The sequence below is a fragment of the Phaseolus vulgaris genome, chromosome 9 (genome assembly GCF_000499845.2).
Source record: "Phaseolus vulgaris cultivar G19833 chromosome 9, P. vulgaris v2.0, whole genome shotgun sequence".
Lineage (NCBI taxonomy): Eukaryota > Viridiplantae > Streptophyta > Magnoliopsida > Fabales > Fabaceae > Phaseolus > Phaseolus vulgaris.
In genome coordinates this window covers 19,126,058-19,150,310 of record NC_023751.2, presented here as the reverse complement: position 1 = coordinate 19,150,310, position 24,253 = coordinate 19,126,058, and the positions used below count along the sequence as shown (strand labels likewise).

At 34.4% G+C, this 24,253-nt stretch overlaps 3 protein-coding genes across 12 annotated transcripts; 1 reads left to right on the top strand and 2 right to left on the bottom strand.

The window, feature by feature from the left end:
- Positions 1-14,148: 14,148 nt before the first annotated feature.
- LOC137820197 (pectate lyase-like) lies at positions 14,149-15,890 on the top strand. The gene has a single exon (XM_068624118.1). The coding sequence runs from the start codon at positions 14,335-14,337 to the stop codon at positions 15,652-15,654; it is 1,320 nt and encodes a 439-aa protein (XP_068480219.1). The 5' UTR covers positions 14,149-14,334; the 3' UTR covers positions 15,655-15,890.
- Positions 15,891-16,115: 225 nt separating this feature from the next.
- Positions 16,116-16,884, bottom strand: LOC137820199 (E3 ubiquitin ligase BIG BROTHER-related-like). The gene has a single exon (XM_068624130.1). It carries the CDS (start codon positions 16,882-16,884, stop codon positions 16,276-16,278), a length of 609 nt encoding a protein of 202 aa, XP_068480231.1. The 3' UTR covers positions 16,116-16,275.
- Positions 16,885-17,370: 486 nt separating this feature from the next.
- Positions 17,371-23,583, bottom strand: LOC137820198 (uncharacterized). 10 transcript variants are annotated; one of them, XM_068624124.1, is made up of 5 exons: positions 23,344-23,548; positions 18,573-19,066; positions 18,352-18,466; positions 18,152-18,252; positions 17,371-18,035 (listed from the first exon to the last, which is right to left on the bottom strand). In XM_068624124.1, the coding sequence occupies exons 3-5, from the start codon at positions 18,447-18,449 to the stop codon at positions 17,620-17,622; spliced, it is 615 nt and encodes a 204-aa protein (XP_068480225.1). In that variant the 5' UTR covers positions 18,450-18,466; positions 18,573-19,066; positions 23,344-23,548; the 3' UTR covers positions 17,371-17,619. The 10 variants fall into 10 exon arrangements, with proteins under 10 accessions (XP_068480225.1, XP_068480224.1, XP_068480220.1 ...); XM_068624123.1 differs by having other exon boundaries at positions 18,934-19,066; XM_068624119.1 differs by having other exon boundaries at positions 18,352-19,066.
- Between the last annotated feature and the right edge of the window lie 670 nt (positions 23,584-24,253).

The following is a 24,253-nucleotide window of genomic DNA, read 5'->3' as shown; positions in this document are numbered from 1 at the left end:
AGAGGTTTCTAATCTTTCCCTCTAAGCACCTTTCTAAACAATATTTATTTAAAACTTGGCCTTGCCCTTCATGGGATGGTCTTTGGGCTTTTGTGGGCTTTGGCCTTCTTGGGCTTGGGCTTGGGCTTTATCTTTTGCAAAGATTAACAAGAAATACTTTAAATGTGAAGGCGAATGATCTTGTTCTTCATTATAAAAAGCCACCTTTAGTTGATTCTTATCATACTCCCCGAGTTGGAGAGAATTCGCCCACGAATTCTGAATCCCTGCATATAACAAAGTCAGTTTACTTTTACAATCAAAAGTGTAAGAAAAAAGAATGCATGACTTAGCAGATGGAACCAAAGGGATTGCAGAAAAGGAGGTCCTACAAATCGACCAAGTTGGAAAAATGTGTTTGGGAATGATGATATTTTTGGGAAAAAGACCTCTTAAATGGTGAAACCCATTAGGAGGTATGAAAAAATCATCCCTAACATATTTTAACCAAGGTGGTGTTGAAATAGGAACCTTGGGTAATGAAAAAGATAAAGAAGAAGAAGACCTTGGAGGGTCCATTTGAGGTATAGCACGAGTCAACATGATGGATTTAGAGGAGAAAATAGTGTGACTCAGTGTAGTACTTACTTCTTTTTCTTTCTCATTTTCTCTTTTAGTTTTCATTTTTATTTGGTCCTCATGAACCTCTTTGGGAGATAGGGGTTTTAATATAACCTTGCGCCCTAGGAAGGAAAAAGACATTGTATTGGATAGGCCATCATGTAAAACATGTCTGTCATATTGCCAAGGCCTTCCTAAAAGAAGATGAGAAGCTTCCATGGGCACAACATCACATAAAACCTCATCTTTATACTTTCCTATGGCAAAGTTAATGAGGACTTGTTTATTCACCATGATTTCACCTACTTCACTAAGCCATTGTAATTTGTAGGGCTTGGTATGAGAGATAGTGGGTAAGGCTAACTTCTCCACAACTCTTGTACTAGCCACATTAGTGCAACTTCCCCCATCAATAATCAAGGAACATAACTTGTTGTTGATAAGACATCGGGTGTGAAAAATATTTTCTCTTTGAGTATCATTCGAAGATTTTTGGATTGTGCCCAACATACGTCTTACCATCAATAAGTCACCTTCACAAGGACTTTCACTCTCATTTTCACTTGATGGTCTAGAAGGTGAAGAATGCCTAGGTGAATTGGAATCATGCTCACTAACTACAATGCCTTCATGCATGTACATACTACGTTTGGAAGGACAATTTGCAACAATATGACCATAAACCATACATTTAAAGCATTTAGTATTAGACGTTCTAATGGGAGATTTAGGCCTAGAAGTAGATGGCTTAGATTCCTTGGGTTTGAAAGAAGAATCTTTGGAAGGATGTTTAGAAAAAGAAGTTTTGTTTCTCCACGACTTGGAGTAGTATCCATCATTGGAAGCATTTTTAAAAGAGTTTTTCTTAGCAAGTTGGGCTTCCACCTTCATTGCAAGATGAACTAAAGAGCCCAATGATGAATACTCTTGTAACTCAACAATGTCTTGAATATCCTTCCTAAGACCACTCACAAACCTAGCAATCATGGCTTCTTCACTTTCTTCTAATTCAATTTTAAGCACAAGCGTCTCAAGCTCCTTATAATATTCATCCACATTTAGCGTGCCTTGTTGAAACCGTTGGAGTCTCAACATGAGGTCTTTCCTAAAATGTGGGGGCACAAACCTAGCGCGCATATGATCCTTCAAAGAGTTCCAAGAGTCCACGGGAGGACCCTTGTGATAGATAATGTCCTTTACAATTCCATGCCACCATTTCATGGCATAATCACTAAACTCTAGGGTGGCTAGCTTGAGCTTATGCTCATCTTGGATCTCATGGATCTCAAAAATTTGTTCACACTTAGCCTCCCAATCTAAATATACATTTGGATCACTAGAACCATTAAAACAAGGTAGCTTGACCGAAGGAAGCTTGGACTTTGCATCATGATAGAAGCCATTGCCGTAGTGAATTCTTTCCCCTTGGTGATGATGTCTTTGTCCATGGACTTGGGGTGAAGGTCTCCTTCTCCTATGCTCATCTTCACGGCCAAAATCATTTGAAGAGGCTCTTGAAGATGGTCTATGAGAATGATGTCCATCATGGATAGAAGGAGATGGTCTAGCTTGTTGGACCTCCATCTTTTGCATTTTCTCCTCCAACCGTCTAATTGTTCTTTGAGCTTCATGTAATTCACCAAGGATTGAAGCTTTGGAAGGAGAATTCTGCTTGTAGGATGCATCACTTGAAAATCCAGCCATTTGTAAAAAACAGCAAACACACAAAAACAACAAACAAGTTAAAAATTAGCAAAACCAGTGAGCTTGGCAATGAAACTGCCGAAGTGAAATGAGGTAGAAAAAGAGGTCACTCTCAAAGAAATAATGTTCTTGCACCAATCTGATCTTGAGGCCTTGGAATCCTCAAATGAAAGATGTCAAAGCAAGCACACCAATCTCAAAAGCAACCACCACAAAACCAATGAAACAATAAAGACAAACAAGAAAAGGTATAAGCAAGGAAAGGTAATTTGCAAAAGGAAAACTATATGTAAGACAAACTCAAAGAGTAAGAATGAAAGACAATCAAGAAAATAAAGAACTCAATGAGAAAAGTAGACACACAAAAGAATACTTAAGGAAAAGCTCTAGAGTAGATGAAGAAAACAAAAAATTAGCTATTGGAATTTTTTTTTTTAATGCAAACTGTGCTTGATATTCACTGATTTAACTGGAATGATGTAGAGCGAACTGGATTATGAAATTTAAACCACAGAAACTTCAAGATGTTAACTCAATAATGGCACTGGAATCAATTAAAAACAGTAAGCCAATTAATTGAGATAAATTTTTTAAAATCGCTGACAGATTACCGTATTCTTTTTGGCAGAATTGTACACTTTTTTTATTTTATTTATCATTTTTTGTGTACTTTGAATTTTTGAATGATTCTTTTTTCTACTCTTTTCTAACACTTTGAATATCACAAATCCAGAATTTCAGAATTTTCCAGTGAGTAAATCAATTGCAATAAGGAAAACAGTAAGCATTTTTTTTCAGAAACAGAGGAATCCTAATAGGAACAAAAAACAGAATTATGAACTAGCAAAGACATAATGGAAAATGATGTATTGGAACTTGTATAGGTCTAGAATACAAGTATGAACTCAATTCTAAAAACAAAAATGCACAAAGGATCAATATCAATTCAGAAAAATTATATGACACCAAAGCAAGAAACAATCAAAGCAATAAAAGTACTACAAGAAGTAATGACAATTATGGAATAACATGACTAAGACAAAACTTGACATGATTACAAAATTAAAAGACATATCACAAGATGTATCAACAAGTGAAAGGAAGCTTAAGGTCAGCTCTAGGAAGGTGAATGCCATTCCAAAAGAGCAGCCATACTCATATGAACAATGAGTGCCATAAACCTTTTCACAAACACTTGGTGTAACAAAAGAAAAACAGCAAGAATACTCAAGTAAAAATCTAAAATAGAAACTTAAATTGCAAGAAAATAAAAATAAAAATTAAAGAGCTCTTGAAATTAAAGTGCACACAACTCAAGAATTAAACAAGAAGAACCTAAGACTCATGATACCACATGATGTGATTCCACTAGCCATATAGAGAAAGGTTCTTGACCTTCTTAGGAATCACCTTGAGTTGGACATTATAGAGGCACTTTTCTTAGAGTTGGATCATTGTTCTAAGACAAGAACTCACCAAAAACTAGTACCAAATCCCAAACTCATTTGGATGTTCCTATTATAGTCAAATTGAACTGAATAAGGTGGAAGAAAAAGCAATTGCACCGAACATATTACTTAAGGAATGAATTGAACCGAACAAATGAGCTAGAAAAACAAAGGAACAAGATGAATGGACAGAATTATAAAACTGCCGAACCAAAAACTCATAAAAACAGCAAGAACACCAAACCAAAACTCAAGAACACAAGCTAACAAAAACAATAGAAAGAGGAGAAAGGAAGGAGAGAAGAATTGCTCATGAAGATGGAAGGATGTTGGATGATCTCGCCACTAGAAGTGTGGAATGCTCCTAGATGAGAGTGTTGCCGCCACTTGAAGACTCCATGGATCCATCAAGATAAGACTAGAGAAGAAGGCTCAAAAGCTCTCCAATGATCACTCAAAATTTGAGTAGAGTTTTCTTAGATTAATTCCAATCTGAATTTTACAAAGAGAGCACCTCTATTTATAGCCTAAGGAGCTGGAAAACAAAGCTAAGAGAATTCAAAATTCCCTCCTAAACCTATTCAAAATCGGCGCCTAAACCATGCATGAGGAAGGTGTGACTCTTTCCTTCACTTTGGCACCTCCTATTCTACTCCTACACCTATCTACTAATACACCCCCCTAAGACTCCTAACTAAAGACTAAAAGATGCTTTAACAATAGAGGTTTCTAATGTTTCCCTCTAAGCACCTTTCTAAACAATATTTATTTAAAACTTGGCCTTGCCCTTCATGGGATGGTCTTTGGGCTTTTGTGAGCTTTGGCCTTCTTGGGCTTGGGCTTGGGCTTTATCTTTTGCAAAGATTAACAAGAAAAACTTTAAATGTGAAGGCGAATGATCTTGTTCTTCATTATAAAAAGCCACCTTTAGTTGATTCTCATCACCTAGCCTATAATCATCCTCACGAGCATGAAAAGGGATTGGTTGTACATCTTCTTGTAACAATTCATGATCTAATTCTTCAATTAGAGACTCATCATTGTTGACCCTACGAAGAAAGTTAGGCAGAATACAATAAGCCAGAACAAATTTTGTCATAGTATCGACATCGTAATGTGGCTCAGTCCCCCTAACTATCATTGGAAAACATTTTTTCATCACCCTAAAAGTTCTCTCAATTACATTTCTAAGTGATGAATGTCGATGATACTCTTTAGCATTTTGTGGCCCTCTTCGCGAATATTCTTTCAATTGGTATCTAACCCCGTGACAAGGTGTTATTATATTTTGGTTTTAACATAAAACCTGCATAACCAAGATAGTATTTTCCTACAAACATTGTGGAAACCTGCGTTAGTATAAACTACTATAACCTATTTATTGTTTTGCACACCCAATCCTCTAAAACTAACCTTCTGGAATAACCAAAGGATCGTCTCGTGCCAAAGCGTCTTTCAATATCCTTGAATAGGAGGTTGTTCCTTCCTAACTGGCTAGGACATATGTGAACTTAATGTCAAAGTCACAACTTGCAAATATGTTTTGGGTTGGCCAATCTTTTCTCCCTCGAAAACGAGGTGCATCAGCACGTGCAACCTTAACACGTACACGAGTCTCATCTATGACCCCTAAACAATCCTAATGTAAATCAAATTTCATAACTTTAATTAAACACAAAATAAATAAAACATTATATATAATTAAAAATAATGTTGTCATAAACAAACCTTAAAGTAAGGGTAAAATCGGTTGTTGTTAAGAATGTGCAGTTCTACAACCGTTCCTTTTAGTTAAATTAAGAATTCTCCCTCCAACCTTAAAATTGTACTCAAAACATCATGAAAGCAACGATAAACTGTTTCTCCAAACCGATGGAAAAAGAATGAAACACTTCGATGCTTCACATTATGCCCAATAATGTGGAGATATTTGAAAACTTGTTCTTCCACGGTTGATCGATATGCATCTTTAACAAGTCCAGTTCCCCGTATTCATTGACACAATTGAAGGAAGGCATCAGGTCCCATGCGAATAATATCACGAAATTGTTAAGTGTGAATCAAGTACTCCATCAATTCTTGTCTGCGACGCTCTTTTTGTGGTTGGAACTCACTCATAGAGTCGCTTCTAGTACGCACCATACGTAACAAATTCAATCTAAAAGCAATCATACAAATGATCATCACTAACGCACCTTCAGTATTTTTTTTAATTTGTTGTTGTATTTGTGAAATTAAATTCATGTTTGTCGCAACAAGATCGTCATAAATTGTAACCGTTTCCTCAAAATGTACCATCTCTGCCTCGTCAAGATGCCTTGCCTAATTTATAATGTTATCCATGTAATGTTTAACTTTTCATCCATAACCATAATTACGGGCAAGTGTCAATACAACATACCGAATAGGTTACCGTTTCGGTGTAAAACTACAACAATTAAATTACCCTAAAATGTAATTATAATAATTAATAAAAAATTTAATAAACATTTTATTGTAAATGACTCTATCATTTCAACATTGTAATATAACAAAAATGATATAAGTATATACAAAAATTCAAATTTTCAATATTAAAATTTAATAAAAAAAAACATAATTGAATACGTTATGACTGATATGAAAATAAATGTCTACTAATCAATAAAAAAACAATAACTACATTAATTTAGTCTATATTTAAAATGGATTTTAATTAACACTCTAAAAACCCATTGAAAAATAATTCTCAATAATAAATATATTTAATTTATTAGATTAATTTTAAATAATATAATATAAATTTCATTACTATCTTAACATTTCTATTTTAAAATAATGTATATTATTAATTTTCATCAAATAGACAAAAATAATTTTTATTAATAATAATATCTTAAAAAAAAAATTTCACATTTGTAATTTAAATTCATGTAAAAAAAATAAATACTTATATTCCATCGAATTTTTTCCAAAAAATTATACAATAATAAATTATATAAACAACTTAACACGATAATTAATTTAGTAATATAATTATTGAATTTCAATTAAAAATTCAAATATAAAATTACAAACTTATTAACATAAATAAGTACTTTAAAATAATTTAAACAAATTAAATTTCAAAACCATAAATATCCAAACAGAATATATAAACTTAAACCTTCAAAACTGAAATAAAAGATACATTTTAAAAAAAAACCACATAACTCAAGAGGAGCAGAACAAGATCACAATTGAACTGGGAGGAAGAAGAGCATAACAACAACACAATGCAACTGTGAAGAAGATGAAACTATGTTGGAAAACAATACACATTTAATTAAGAAAAGAAAACAAAAATCATACATCACAAAAAATTCAGAAATCTGGAAAAATATGAACATAACCGATTATCCTCTGCCTTAAAAATAACACATAATTGATTATTCAAAGATTTAAGAGGTATAATCGACTTTGCTTACAGTTATAAATCGAAGATAATCGATTATGTTGGAACATAATCGATTAAGCTGATATTTACGGAGAACACATAATCGATTATGCTCCTAGAAAAACTACAAATAATCGATTATGCTCCTAGAAAAACTACAAATAATCGATTGTCACCAACATAATCGATTTTTCACTATTTTTAACAACATAATCGATTATGTTTTGTGTTGTTTTTCAGTGATAATCGATTAGGCACGAAACTAAACTCACGGAATGCTAACCTGATATCAGAGATGCACTACCAAACTCACTCTTGTACCACTATGCTAACTCATGAACCTCTCCAAACGCCCTAAACCAATGCAAAAGTTTGTAAGGATACTTTGAATTTGTTTGAGTTCATTCTTAACTTCGCAAAACCATGTTTTTATATATGTGAATGAACACTTATGACCTATCTACTCTCTCACCAACTCATTCATGGCATTGAATTCGCATCCCTGAACCATAGTCAGGAATTTCTTCTGCATAGCATGTATCCACACAGTGCCATTGTTATCGTTGTGCATGGACAATGTTGCACTGCTGCATTGGTCTCTTATGCGTGGTATGGCAGGGGCGTGTAAGATGAAGTACAAAGTGAAGAAAAGCAAGGGTAGCATGGTATTTGAACATCTCCCACGTGGCTTTCCCCTTACCATCCTCTATTTTCTCTTCAGTGGTGAGAGGACCAACGACACCCACATCTTCCCCTTCCCCCGCACCCTCACCCTCAATGCTCCACTCAAACAAATGGGGGTGGCACCCTCTCATCCGTCTTCAACTATAGTGTCACACCCAAAAGCAAACACGACCTTAGAGTTATGTCTAGAGCTTCAAAACATAACATATTCATCATTGGAGCTTCATCCCATATAGTTAATTTAGTTTCAATCAACAATCTTGCACGAAGACTTCCTTGAGGTATGTTGCAAGTTGATTCTTCATTTATTAACAATGGAATGCAAAATGTAGAATGAGTTGTTTTCCCTTCTGAAAGTAACAAAGAAGAAATACCGCTAGAAGCTACATTCAACACAATCAACTCTTTTGATCTAATGGCAGTGGGCAAAGTTCTCCACATAAAAGTTTTTCATGTGCCAGCATATCCGTATAAGAAAAAAAAAACTCAACTTCGGAGAGTACTGTTGTCAAGATATTCTCATACACATCCACTTGCTCAACAGTTAGAGATTGAAAAAGAGATTAATGCATTTTAGACATGTTTATTTTGTCATAATTTAATTCACCAATAATGAATCTATTCTCATAAATAAAAGAATATGAATGAATATGTTGTGGTAGACTGCTAAAGTCTTTTAAAGACTTACCATTTGAAATTAATAATTCTTCTACTTGTAGAAGAACAAAGGTTTTGTAATTCAATATCTTCAATTCGAAAACCTACAAAAAAAAAGAGACATGTTATATAAGGTATTTAAGTATACAATGTCATCTGATAGCAACTTCCAAGTATTGTTCCACACCTCATCAGGTCTGGACATAGTATTCATGAGTAACATGGTAACAAACAATCTTCTCAACTGAATTCCTGAAGCAAGGTTGTTGGCTTCTATATTGACATCAATAGATTCGTTATCATCTACCAATAGTCTCATTGCATAGCAAGCCTCTTTATATGATTTGAAAATTACCCCATTAACAGTCTTGATGTTTTCATAATTACAACAACCACTTTTATACGTCAACAATATCCTCAAATAATATATTTCTCCTAAAAGAGGAAAACATGTAACCTTTGAACTGGAGGATATTTATGAAGAATATCAAAGGCGAATATCAATTGTGTATTATATATATATATATGTATATATATATATATAAAATAATTAATAATGCATTAAATAAATTTTTAGTCTTATATCAAGGATATTTTAGTTTTGATCTAGTTTAGTGTCATGCAAGTCATACGAGATTTAAGATAAGACACATTTATAGTATATAATTTAGACATAATCTCTTTATAAACTGGTTTTTGTAATGATTAATTAAACTTAAACTCACTTTTTAATATGATATCAAAATCTAGTTTAATAAATCAAATCATCCACAAATATCTAATTTTATGCTTAAGATATGTATATCTCGTTGTGAGAGGTGTGTTGAAGATTTATTATTGACTAAAGATAAGACTAATTTAAATTATATAAGTCGAATTATGATAAAAAGATAAAAGAATTTTTAAGATAATCTGAATAATTTTTTATATACTACTGAGAGAAAAATAGCCTAAAAAATTAAAAATAATTAATAAAGTCACATATATTAATGTTATTAGGGCATTTTGTAAAACGAGTAGTATGTGCGTATCATTACTCTAAATGTAATGGAGAGTTTAACTAAAAAATTATTAAAGGTAGAAAATTAAGTAACCCAAAAATAATAGCAACGGAAAAAAAAGTGAAGTGGATTAAAATAAAAATATATCTATATTGGAATGGTTAAAATAGTGACAAGTAAAATATATAAATATTAAACCTTTGAACATTACAAAATATATCAGTTAGAGTAGAAGAACTAAATCTATGACAAATAATGGTGTTAATTTATACTATTTTGGCTTATTAATTAAGACTATGTCAACACATTTTCAGATTATGTTAACTTGAATTAATTTAATTAGAAGTTAAAATTTTATTAGTTTCGGTACGCTTTCAACAACCTAAACTTGTAGTAAATTAGATGTGTGAACGATTCAGATTTTTCTAATCTATAGATTAAAGAGTTCATTATTCTGTAATATATTTTTGCATTAGGTTGGACCAAATAAATTCAACTATGAATTGAGGGGTGTTTTTGTGTTGCGGGGTTCTAATGAAATAAAGTGGGTTGAGAATGGTGCAAGTGTAGGGGCTTATTACAATATGGAGGAAAAGTTGTTTTCAGTTGTCCAGGTTTCTTAATGGTAGAAATTTTACTATCATTGAAGGGCTACAGAAGGATGATATGGAGGTCTTTGTTACCATAGTGAATATTTATTGTCCCGATTCGTTAGGGGACAGGAAGGCGGTGTGGGAGGAGATTAGTAAATATAGGTCGTTACAGTTGTTTAAGGCTTGGTGTGTAGTGGGTGACTTTAACTCTATCAGAAGTCAGGAAGAGAGGAAGAGTTTGATGTTTGTGTTTGACTATCGTAGAGAAATAGATGGGTTCAATGCTTTTATCGAAGAAACATAACTGATAGATATCTCGTTGACTGACAGGGTTTTTGTGTCAAAAGAATGGGTTGACAAGGTTCTTGTGTCAAAAGAATGGGTTGACACGTGGCCGCATTGTAAACAATTCGTTTTAAGTAGATCGATCTCCGATCATTGCGCAATCATTATAAGGAACAAGTACGTCGATTGGGGCTGAAGCCGTTTAGAAGTTTGGATGTTTGGCAGAGCGACAACAGATTTAAGGTGTTCCTAAAAGAAAAATGGCTCAATTATGAAGTGCAAGGTGGAGGAATATTTATTTTCAAAGAAAAGCTGAAGAAGCTCAAAGCCGACCTAAAAGTATGGAATAAGGAGACTTTTGGGGATGTGAATCAGGTAGGTGAAGGATTAGGGAGTTGGATGCAAAAGATGATGATTTTGATTTGAATGAGTAGAAAAGGGAGGAAAGAAGGTCATTATTAGCAGAGCTTAATAATAATTTGCTTAAGCAAAAGGCGGTTGTAAAGCAAAAACCAAGGCAAAAATGGCTGAAGCAAGGAGATTTGAATACGGAGTTCTTCCATTCGTCAATCAAATGGAGGAGGGCTAAGAATGAGATACATGGGGTGCTTGAGAACAATCGATGGTGTGAGAATAACGATGAAATTAAAGATAAGGTCAGAGATTTTTTTGAAGCCAGATTTGTCGAGAATGAAGAGTTGTTGGTAAAGTTAGATAATGTATGTTTTAATACTATTTCTGGGAGGATAATCAGATGTTGGTCGAAACTTTTTCAGAAGAGGAAATTAAGGAAGCAGTGTGGAGTTGTGAAAGTTCGAAAAGCCCTGGTCCAGATGGTTTTAATATGGGTTTCATAAAGTTTTGCGTATTTAAAAGGTGATTAGTAAAGTGATTGATGTCAGACAGTCTGCTTTCCTCGAGGGGAGGGGTTTGTTGGATAGCGTGTTAGTTGCTAATGAAATTTTGGATGAGATGAAAAGAAGGAAGAAAAATGGTGTTTTCTTCAAAATTGATTTTGAGAAGGCGTATGATTCTGTAAGATGAGAGTTTATTTATTATATGCTAGAAAATGTCGGATTTTGCGACAAATGGATTCGTTGGATTAAAGGATGTTTGGAGTCTTCTTCTGTGTCAGTTCTTGTGAACGGTAGTCCGACTAAAGAGTTTTTACAAAAGAGAGGTCTTCGACAATGCGACCCTCTAGCTCCATTCTTGTTTCTCATTGCGACAGAAGGTCTGGCGGGAGTGTCTAGGATGGCAATTGAGAAGAACCTGATTGATAGTTTAGAGATTGGCAGGGAGAAAGTGAAGGTAAACATGTTGCAGTACGCTGATGATACTCTATTCTTTTGCGAAGAAAATGTCAAAAGTGTTTTCAATATAAAGGTGGCTTTGTATTGCTTTGAACTCTCTTTTGGGCTCAAGGTGAACTTTATGAATAGCAAGTTAGGTGGCTTGGGGGAGGAGCAGATAATGATCCAGTGCTTCGCGACAATTCTTAATTGTGAAGTGATGGTGACTCCTTTTGTATATTTGGGGTTGTCGATAGGAGGGTGTCATAAGAGGAAGGCGTTTTGGGATGGAGTGGTTGGTCGAATGAAGAAAAGTTTAAGTAGGTGGAAAGGTAGATTTTTGTCTCTAGCAGGCAGGATTTGCTTGATAAAGTTAGTATTGTCATTTATTCCATTGTTTTATTTATCTTTATTCAAAATGCCGGAGGCGGTGGCAAACGAGCTTGTGAAAATCTAAAGGAATTTCCTTTGGGGGTGGGGTTCCGAGGGAAGAAAGGTAGTCTGGGCCTCCTGAAAAAAGGTGTGTGAAGCTCGTGAGGACGGGGATCTCGGGATTATCAATTTAAGGACTTTTAATTTGGCGCTTCTCGGTAAATGGGTATGACGCTTCCTTATTGTTTCCAAGTACGGGGATTGGAGAAGCCTGAGAGATGAAGGGAAAGACAATAAGGAATCTATATGGTGGAAAGATTTGAGGAAGGTCTGAAATTCGGAGGGTTGGGTTGAAATTTTGAAGATTCCATTAATTGAAAGGTGGGGTATGGAAAGGAAGTTTTGTTTAGGGAAGATAATTGGATGGGGAGTGGGGCTTTGAAGAATGTCTTCCCGAGGTTGTTTTCCCTGAGTCTGTCAAAAGATTTTGCGGTGGTAGCTTTTGGGGGATGGAATAATGGAAAGTGGGATTGGAATCTGTTTGAATGCGAGAAGCAAATAGTGGTTCTATTTTCTCAGGCAGTCCAAGGTGCGAGTTTTGACTTGGATAAGGAGGATGAGAGTGGAAGGAAGGGGAGAAGCTCGGGTATACGGTTAAATCGGCTTACCTCTATCTAATGGGGGACAGAGTTGGAGAGAATAGCACGGTGTATAAAAAATTTTGGGTGAGTAAAGTTGTACCTACTGCACTAGTTACGACTTGGAGGGTGTTGGAAAACAAGGTGGCCACTAAGGCTAACCTGGTTAGGCACGGGATTACAGTTGCAAGTTCCATTTGCAGCCTGTGCGGGGTGGAGGAGGAGACTAGTACCCATCTGTTCTTCGAGTGCAAATTTGCTTGGTTGTTGTGTATGACTGGGTGTGCAGGGTCTGTTTCATAATGTCCCATTGTTTAAACTTTTCCCAGTTTAGGTTGAGTAGTGCACCGACTTCGGTGAATGAGGTTTGGGGGGGGGGGAGATTTGGATCGCAGTAGTAAATGAGGTCTGGAGACACATAAATAGGGTTATCTTTAAAGGGGGAGTAGTAGATGTACAGGAAGCTTTCGCGTTGGTCCAATTAAAGACTTGGTCTTGAGTTTCATCCAAGTCACGGTCTGCATTTTTTTCCTTTTCTGATTGGTGCATAGATCCGATGATTTGTATTAGGATGATCTTATGAGATGTTTACTTAGTATGTCAGGTGACTTTCTCTTGGTTAAGTTAGGAGTGTCTTGTATAGCCATACTTGGGAGTATGTCTACTGGGTGAGATTAAGGTTGTCTTTATGTATAAGGGTTGAACCACCCGTATAGTGACTCATATTTATTTATTTATTATTGTCGATAAAAAAAAATGGTGTTCCTTCTATCAAAACTCTTCCTGCACCCATCAATTTCTAAAAGGATTATTTTATCTTTTCGTTAAATAATTTTTAGATAATTCTTTTAGAATATTCTTTCTAGAATTTATGAAATGTTTTTGAGAAAACGTTTTCTGGAAGAAACCAAATTTTGCAAAAAGTACTTTTGAAAAAAAAATAATAAACTTTTCATAACATATATATTACGTTTCAAAATATGTTTTCTGAAGTAACTTTTCTAAAATGTATCCGAAAATGTTTTCCAGAATGAGACGAATTAGAATGCGGAATTTCACATAATTCATCTAGCGCAATGAGCTTTTACAAAAGGATTTGTTGAACAAGTTTATTCCAAAGTATTTGTGAGATAGAAAAGTAAATAAATAAATTTATCAAAAAGTGAAAATTAATTTATATATAAGTTAATTTTAAAATTTTGTATATAATAATTTTAATTGGTGTACAAACTAGTTTTACCTTTTTAGAATTATTTTTTATTCTATTTTCTATTTTAAGTAGTTTATGAAGAAGTTGGTAAAACACATCGAAATAGCAAATGAAGAAGAAAAAGAGCTAAGGAATAGCAAAGAAAGCATAATATAGGCAAAATTTGGTTCTTAAAAATAGAAAAAGACAAACGTATGGACACATAATTAGTGTTTTGAAAAAGTAGAGTAATACTAATTTGGTGATCGCCAAAACTATCAACGTACTAAAATTAGTTCCTAGAGATAGTTTAAATTGATGAGGGATTATGTTGTGTTCCAAGTGGTAGAGGCTTGCCAAGGTCTTTGTTGATTCTTTAATCCCTAGACCTTGGACAACCTCGCCACACAAAAAAAAGGCAAAGAAAAATCCTAAGCATTGGTGTTGGGAGGAACAATGGCCGGAAGTGCATCAAAGGTTGTGTTCTCCCTGTTGGTGACTTTGGCCATTACCATCCCATGCCTGGAGGCTGGCATTGCTGAATTTGATGACTTTCTCAAAGCTCAATCTGAGAAAGCTCACAAAATCGCTCTTGAGTCCTATGTACCAACACCCGAGTTCGTCGCCAGTGAACTGAATTACCACGTCCATCTTTCAATGCTGAACAGCACAAGGAGGGGATTGAAGGCAGGGAACAATGACGCCGGAGCGCCTTGTGACAGCAGCAACCCCATTGACAACTGCTGGAGGTGCAACAAAGACTGGGCCAATGACAGGTACAGGCTAGCCAAATGCGGAAAAGGGTTCGGAAGACGTGCAGTCGGAGGCCTCGGTGGACCCATCTATGTGGTCACTGATAATTCCGATGAGGACATGGTTAACCCCAAAGAAGGAACCCTCCGATATGGTGTCACTCAAAAGGGTCCATTGTGGATCACCTTCGCACGCAGCATGATCATCACTCTTCAACAGGAGCTGTTGATTTCCTCCGACAAGACCATCGATGGTCGTGGCGCCAACGTTCAGATCAGGGATGGTGCTGGCCTCACTATGCAATTCGTGAACAACGTTATCATCCACGGGATTCGCGTGAAGAACATTGTGTCTAAGGAGGGTGGCATGATCAGGGACTCTTACAACCACGTTGGACTGAGAACCAGGAGTGATGGTGATGCCATCTCCGTTTTCGGTGCCTCCAACATCTGGATCGATCATGTTTCCCTCTCTAACTCTGATGACGGACTTATCGATGTCATCCAAGGCTCCACTGCCATCACCATCTCTAACTGCCACATGACCAGACATAACGACGTGATGCTGTTTGGTGCTACTGATACCTATTCTGGAGACAAGATCATGCAGATTACAGTGGCATTCAACCACTTCGGGCAGGGACTGATCCAGAGGATGCCAAGGTGCAGAATGGGATTCTTTCACGTTCTGAACAACGATTACACTCACTGGATGATGTACGCAATAGGAGGAAGCGCAGCACCAACCATTCTGAGCCAGGGAAACCGATTCATTGCCCCGAACAACGACGCTGCAAAGGAGATAACGCACAGGGTCGATGCAGAACCAGAAGTGTGGAAGAACTGGCAGTGGCAATCAGACATGGACCTATTGATGAATGGTGCCACGTTCAACACTTCAGGGTCACCAATAACGACGCAATACAAGAAGGGTCTCCTAATGAAGCCAAGAGACGGCACTCACGTCAGCAGGCTTACACGGCATGCTGGTGCCCTCAACTGCTTTGTTGGGTTGCCTTGCTAGGGACTACATATATAGATATATATACATATATACACACAGAAACATAATGGTGTGCGTATTCAATTTTCTTTGTTCTTGTATTCTTTCTGTTTCAAATCTAACACACATGCACAGAAGACGACTTGAGTCTTCTGCAACATGCATTTTTGTTTGGCCTCCTAAAAGAATAAGTTTTAACTTGGGGTTCAAACTGCAACTTATAAATTCCAAGTTAAACAAAATATGATTCACTTTAATGATCGGGTTTAGATTACAAACTTTTTGAGACTAAAATATATATTTGGAAAATAATAAGTTCTATGAGAAAATTTTAACAAACTAATGTTTTCTGTAAACAAGTAGTTACAAAATATGCACTAATACTTTCGTTTTGAATTTAGGGGTTTAAATGGTTTAATAAGCTTTCAAGTATCACGCAGATTATTTTTTATAGGATTTTATAAAAATAAAATTTGTTCAAGGAATGAAATTAATTTATAAAATAGAGGAATTTGTAACAACGAGTTTCTTAATTTGGTGTTATTCTTTGTAATGATCTAAAGCATATTGTTTATTTTCTAAACAACAGTTACAGTGCGTAATTTATACAAACACATTGATTAAACCATTCGAGGTAAAGAATTAAGTGTTCGAAGCCATGTTTGGAGTTGAAACTTCATTGCTACAAATTGGACAAACCTTCTTAATTTGAAGCCACTTGCTTATGCAATCTGCATGATAAGGGTGCTCACATTGAAGTGCCACCAGTGCTTCACCATCTTCATATTCAACCTGACAAATCACACAACGATCGATTCCAATTTTTCTGTCAGCACAATAGTAAGTATAAGGGTTCAGGCACAAAGAGATTTCATTTGCTGATAATCCTCTCGTTTCTTCTCCTATAAACTCTCCCAACTCCATCAACTCTTCATAAGATAATTCGTCTGGATCAATCTCATCTTCTTCGACTTCCATTTCTTCTTCATCATCATTGCTTTCTTCATCTTCAAGGAACGAAAGGTCAGTATCAAACTCTTGGCTCTCTACGAAGTCAGGATCACCATCATCATCATTATCAATTGAGGAGTCACTTAGATATTCATCACTTTCACTTTCAATTGTTGAAAGCATTGTGAAGTCTCTCTGTTGTTCTTGCATACTCAATGCTAGAATAAAATCGAAGTCAACTTCTTCTAGTTCAACGTAAGGGTTTTTGTGGGAGCACTGTTTTCCCTCCTCACCTTCCATTGAAGGAGAAAGGGTGTTCCAATTTAGTTGGTGGCCTGGTAACAAATCAATGCGACTGGGATATTTGAGTGGAAGAATATAGAACCGTAGTTTTTTAGATTTCTTTAGGGGGTGAACAAACTTCAATGTAAAGTAATGGTAACCCTTTATCACGGATTCTTTAACAACCCAGATTCTTGTCTATCCAATGTATCTCACCGTGGATTGCCTATATAACGATCATAAACTTTGGACTTTCTTTTGGGATAAGGCAACCCCTTATGCAAAGTAATAGCAAAACATTTTCCTTAAGTTGCAATATACCTTCTTCTACAAAAGAAGCTATCGATTAGTCAGTTCTTAACCTGTATTCCTGTGCAATTATTTACATTATTAGTACTGATTAATTATACGGAAATCAAGATAAAAACAAAAACAAAAACAAAAATGGTTTATCAGTGATTTCACGAGGGGACATAAGGTAAAAGAAAACTTCAATAGCAAGTGTTTTGGATGTGTGGCTGTCAAAGCCATTTCTTTACTTCATGATGCCTTTTACCGTATTTGAAACATTATATAACAAGGAGATAAAAAAAATTGTTATTGTTTTTCATCCTAATAAATCCGAAACGTACAGTGATACAAAGTGGTTAGTATATGTATCTTCAACTAAAAGATTCTACCTTCTCTTCCTTGGAAGAACTCTTTTCCTTCCAAACTTAGATGTATGGGATACCTTGATGTCATTGACTGTGCCTAGGTGATTGCCATGCTTAATGGCATTGCTTGTGTAGCTAGGTCCTCCAAGACTATATCTCTCTTGATTTCAACTCTAGCATGATGTCTCCTAGGTTGCAAAGACTTCCTTAGGTGGGAAGCTTTATAATCTCTCCTATTACGTGAAATTGATCTGCTCATTTTTACAGATGTCAGGCTTTCATCACTGTATTCTTCTTTTCCAGTTTTAAAGTAGAAATTTTGATTCATGTCCATTCTGACCCTTCTTATTCTTCTTGTTCTCCTGATATTGTGCAAGTTAATACACAAGCAAGTGCAGGAATATTCCCAGACATGGAAACAAGAAGAGAAACATGCCCATATCATTTTGCAAGAAGAACGGCAAAAACATCCGCATATGCCCAATTTATGTACCAGATAGAAGAACAATAGAACTGCAAATAAAAAACAGAGACATACCCAATTTCAGATATGTCAAACTAAATAGTGCTTGGTTTGTATTACGTACTACAACAGACCATATTGTAATCAACCAAACAGTTGTACTCACCAATGTACGATAGCATAAATACCATGGTTAATTTCAGGATATTGGCAATGCAAAAATTCTCGATATAGCACATGAAATCCCATGTTGGTCCACACACTGAGCTGAAACATATCCAAAGACAAATACAACAAGCATGAAGTGGAAAGTGAAGAAATGCATACATCAATCATAACGAGTAAAATAACTCTGCATGGTGTTACCTGCAAGACTTTCCTGAAAGAAATTCAATTGGAGAATTAAATAGTTTGCCAATAGCTTGTCCTAAGCCAGAAGCAAATGATTCAATGACGTTGCCCATATTCAAGAATCATAGAGCTGTAGGAGATATTCAAAAACAATTATTACCGATGCATTGCATTCAGTGAGCAATCTACTTATTTCTTTCAAACTGATGCGAAATTCTACAGAAATGGAAGACTACCTTAAAGGATTCTCCCTAACTTTTGATCCATTTTATATCATTTTGTGCTTCCCCATATTTTTTTCATATTACATGCACAGCCATTGAGGTCCCTGGCCTATTTTAAAAGCAACATAAATAAATAGAGAAAATGCTAACTGTTCTTTAATAGACTATTTTATTCTATAAAGATCTCGTCATCAAGAAGTGAATAAATGCCTAGTGAATAAATGCCTTTGATTTGAACAGTATAGCCTGCTCAATATCCAGAACCTAATTTTCTCACAATCTATTTGCATGGTTACAACTTATAATTAATTAATATATTTATATTTGATATAAAATTCAAAACACATACTTTGCGTATGGTTTTATCACATACAGATTACATTAGAAGAGAATGGTGCATCAGGCAGCTTTTATACAGTTACTTCTACTGCAATTTTACACTTTTGTCCTGCTTTAAATCTAACTTGTATAACTCTGAAACCAAATGAAGTTAATGTTGTCACGCTCTGCTGAAAGGAACAAAGGACAAAGGTGTTAACCGATTAACCAAAAAATACCAAAATACCTGTATGTGTATGAACAGTCGACAAAGATAAAACGATTAACCAAACAATGGATGAAGAAATAAAAATGTGAAAGAAGTTGGGTGGATTGCCACTGCCGAGCATTGATTCTAACATGAAAATTTTGCATTATTTATTCTCCTTTAATTTTTGTTGCGTTTAAATCAATACAATCCTTTTACAAACCCTAAAACAGACTCAAAACTCTGTATCAATTTAATTCAATAAACCCAAGTCAAGTTCGAAAGATGAGAAAAGGAAACCCTAACAATTTCAAGAACTAAAATAGATTAACTGTAATTTACACAGGCGCGACATAGAAACTAACTTCGGGGGGTTCCGTTCCAAAATGTTGCACTTGCTGAATCTTGAAGAGAAGAATGCGAAGGTTCTAAAGGCTCGTAATGATAGGCTATATACAGAGGGTGGCAGTTACAGATCGGTTCATGGTTGGAACTATGTTTTCTTATCTTGAGACGTCATTCACTACTTATCCATGTAATTAGGTGTAATTAGGACTGCTGGTGGTTTGGTTTTATTGGACTTTGTATTAAATAGTTATAAAAATTAAATGTAATTTGGTTTTATTTTTAAATAGTATAAAATTTCAGCTAAATCAAATTAGGATTCATAAATCCTAAACCATAAAATTGTTAAGTATTTTTTTAAAATTATATAATTATTTTTAAAATATTATATATTTTATAATGAAAAAAATTTTAATAAAAAAATATGTTATGATCTTTTATATATTATTATTATCTTCACAATTTTAACTTTATCTCTTATCCATATATAAGTTAAATAATCCTATAATTAGAAATATTAATAGAAACTTTTCATCATTGTTTTGATAATATATTGTAAGTAAAATGTAATCCTACCATAAAATAATATTAAAAAGATATGTTTGTTTATATTTGTTAGTTGTTAATTAATCCCAAAAATATAATATCATAATTAAACACAATAAGTTGTTTGGTTTGGTTTGGCTTTTTAATTTTAATTCAAACCTAACCACATGGTTGAAAAAAACATATATCCAAAAATATAAATACCATGGTTAATTTCAGGATATTGGCAGTGCAAAAATTTTCAATATAGCACATGAAATCCCATGTTGGTCCACACACACCTTGAGGTGAAACATATCCAAAGACAAGTATATCAACCATGAAGAGGAAAGTGAAAAAATGCATACATCAATCATAATGAGCATAGAATATCCCTGCGTGGTCTTACCTGCAAGATTTTTTATCCTGTCCTAAGCGAGAAGCAAACGATTCAATGGCGTTGCCCATATTCAAGAATCACAGAGCTGTAGGACATACTCAAGAACAATTATTACCAATGCAATGCATTCAGTGAGGGTTTGAGTAGGACACTAGTGGGAATGCACTCAGTGAGCAATCTACTAAATTCTTTTAAACTGATGGGAATTTCTACAAAATGGGAACTACTTTAAAGAATACTCCCTATCTTTTGATCCATTTTTTGTTTCTCCATATTTTTTCATATTACACACTACCATTCGAGTCCCTACCCACTCCACTCCCCTCCCCTCCCCCAAAGCATAAGGAAATGCATAATTTGAAAAATAAAAAGGAGAACAAGGATTCTCTTAAACAAGTCAAATCTTTTTTGGTACAATATATTTCAAACTTAAACTAAAGTATTGGCTAAAAACTTGCATTCCACAAGTCAACAAATTTATGTTCGAACGAAGGTTACAGCCAGATGGTTCTCTTCTCAGAAGTCAAACCATGCTAACACGCTAAAAATGTATGTCCCTAAAAACGTATATCCAAAAATGTATTGATCTTTCAGGAATTACATTATAAGACATGGATGAAAAATTCAATTTAGTAAAAAGTAAAAATTTGTATCCATTCAAAGATGGTTAGAGAAACACTAAGAAAAATAATATTACTTCAGTAAACATCCCCATCACCAAAACAAACACTAGTGCTTGTCATCCTTAGTCCTTATCTTTCGAAGGAACCTTTGATTTCAGTTCTTTAGGAGTTGACTTCTCTATAACCCTGAAAAGTTGGCACAAATTTTATTACAATCTATGAATTATATACTAAATGAATGAGTACCACGTATATCAGCAATTTGGGGCAAGAGGATGGAAACCAAAAAGGACAGACATGTGCTGTATAAATTATAATGTAACCAAAAGATTCATTCAAGGACCAATTTATTATGATATAGCCAGTTCACAGTCCACAATGTCTTCAAAGAACATTAACCATGAATTCATGACTAGTTCCCTTTAGTTACTACGATTTAAAAAATTATGGAGGGGGGAAAGGAATTCATGAAAAGAAATCAGTGTTCCTCAATTGCATCTTCTGATATCCTTGAAATTGAAGGCTAATGAGGGGGATGCAATTATATTTTATAAAAAAAATCATTTATCATTTCATCCACTAAATTGTTTTAATTATTTTGAAAAAATTATGCACGCCATTCAAGCCATTCTCTTTTGATCTTATCCCATCTCAGGCCTAATCCAATGCACACACATAAAAGTTACCTGCAACTAATAGGGCATTTATTCACCAAATTAACTGGATCTAAACATGGATACTTATCCATCAAACTTTGTGATTACAAGTATGAGTATGAATATTATACAACTCAACCCTAAACCTACAGATAATAGTTATGATATTTTATACTATTTAACAAGTATTAGTTTGAAAATATTTTATTAATTTAAATAATTTTATATGCAACAATACTTTATAATTATGAGATCAATTACATATTTTACTTTTAATTTATTGGTTTTCTTTTCAATCGTTATATTATATTAGTATTACAATAACATTCATGTTTCTATTAGTTTGCCAAACAAGCACATTATAGCGATCATATTCAAAAATCAATGTGGATAATAGATTTGAGTATCAGTGGATCGATATTCAGAGTAAGGGAAGTATCGAAGTTGGTATCCATCACACGTATGAGTGCAGATACAGGTATTTTTTTTACTTTAGTATCCTACTCAAACCTAACCATTAATATCCTTATCACATCTCTCTTCTCCAAAACATCAAAAGATCGTGTAATAGTAATAATTATATAAATAATAAAGAATGGACATTATATGATAACAGTATCTCTGAATTATATATGTATTCTTAAAAACAATTATAAACACACAGCAGAAACTTAATTTGTCTTTTTTTATAGTTTAACAGTAATCAAGAAAATTAGCCTAATTACTTATGCTCTTCTGTCTTTATAATTACAGCATAACACCATGATTTCAATAGGGCTTTTAAACTAAAAAAAAAACAATTCAATTCCAACCTAATCTTCATGCACCCCTGCACCACATACCTGATAAATAAGTTTTTAACTAAAACAACTTCATCTTGGTTAACAAGTTGATCATAAATATTTGCCACAAAAGTAATCACAAACTTTATATCCCTCAGCTCTTCTGGTATGCTTTATATTTTAAGGGCGAAGCGTTGGAGTATGATGAAAGTGAAAAAATGGAAGCAACTTCATATATAAAAAAATTATTACAAAAATGTAACACATTCAAAATACAACATTGCAGAAAGACTCTCAATATATAACAAGGAATCCAACCCAAAGTAATTAAATTTTCATCTGAAAATATTCTAAGCTTTTATTTAAATATTTCTAGGAATGACCTGAATAACCATAAGCTACAACCAATGAACAAAATAAATAAATACAAGTGAAGGTATTTCGGACTTTAAGCCTAATTTAACCTCATAAAACCGGCTCATGGGTTTCCCCCACATGTATATAATTAAATGTTCTCATCTCTCCTCACGCCGAAAGGGACAGTTCGTGCGTAGGATAATATATTATGGGTGACCTGATAATGACTCAATAGCGGGTGGCTTGATAAGTCCAACAAACACTCGCTAGGATAGACTCAACCTAACTCTATCACCATATTACGAAGTGAATTTTTTTAAGTTTAACTTAATCCCATAATCCCATAACTTTCACCCACTTATATTGTATATTCTCATCTCTAGTGATCACCAACAGAAGGAGTAGCAAATTAACATGTTTATTTAATATTTTGGACAAACTGTCAATAAAGCGAAAACATTGCCTGATAGGGAGGATTCTTCAACATTTTTTTGTGATTCATTGCCAAATCTCTCTCAATTGAACAAATAATATAGAAAGAATAAGAGAGATAGAAAAGAGGGACTGACTTGGCAGCTTCTGATGTTTCTTCTTCGAGCCAGTGACGAATGTGCTTGACGTTGCGCTTGAAGATGGACGCAGATTGCTTCACATCACTCCTGAGGAGGAGAACCACGGCGCTTACACCGGCCACCGTGAGCACGAAATTCGTCAGCCCCATCTTTTCTCTTTGATTTTATCCTCTCCCTGTTATCTCTGGTAAAAGTTTTGTTCTATTCAGTGCGGAAAATGAGGGTGGGTTTCTCAAGGCTCTTCAGAAGCCCAACACTTTATCACTTAGGCCCATCACATGGGGTCCTTCCTAAGAACACATTTGGTGTTGGCAAATTCTACATCTACCTCCATATCTTATCCTGTTGCAAAAATCAATATTAATTTTTTAAAAAAAATTAAATATGAACTCATATTTTAAAATAATTTTACATGTATCCCCTACTCTCATATCTTCCATTCAATTTCAAGTTTAAGAGAATAGTTCTATTTGACATGTTTTAATTTACTTCACAAAATAAATATATACTTATATGAAAAAACACAATATTCACAAATACCGAAAAATTTAAAATCCTAAACCATAAACCACTTAACAATAAAGACTAAAACATTGTATTCTTCATCATACTCATAAAGAAGATATCGTATAATTTAAAAAAAATATGAAGGTGCATAGAAAATGTATGAAGTTGTAGAGAGAATTTATCTTGGCATTTAAGGCTATTCCAATTCTTACGTGATGGATAAAAATATATTCTAGAATCTCATATATGCTGGATTTGGATTTTTAAAACACTTTTCTGAATTTTGAAAAGTACATTTTCAGAAGAAAAAAAATCAATTTTTTTCATTTTTTTTTCAAAATGTGATATTGATTTTTGAATTCTATTCCATATTTACTTTTCCATAGTATTTTTTTAGTTT

Bases quoted from the DNA above. Each gene is read 5' to 3' on its own strand.
- LOC137820197 (XM_068624118.1), top strand. From the start codon at position 14,335: ATGGCCGGAAGTGCATCAAAGGTTGTGTTCTCCCTGTTGGTGACTTTG.
- LOC137820199 (XM_068624130.1), bottom strand. From the start codon at position 16,884: ATGGAAGGTGAGGAGGGAAAACAGTGCTCCCACAAAAACCCTTACGTT.
- LOC137820198 (XM_068624119.1), bottom strand. From the start codon at position 18,449: ATGGGCAACGTCATTGAATCATTTGCTTCTGGCTTAGGACAAGCTATT. The intron at 18,253-18,351 runs GTAACACCATGC...GATATGTTTCAG, and splicing joins CTTTCAGGAAAGTCTTGCAG to CTCAGTGTGTGGACCAACAT. The intron at 18,036-18,151 runs GTGAGTACAACT...TTTTATTTGCAG, and splicing joins ATTTATGCTATCGTACATTG to TTCTATTGTTCTTCTATCTG.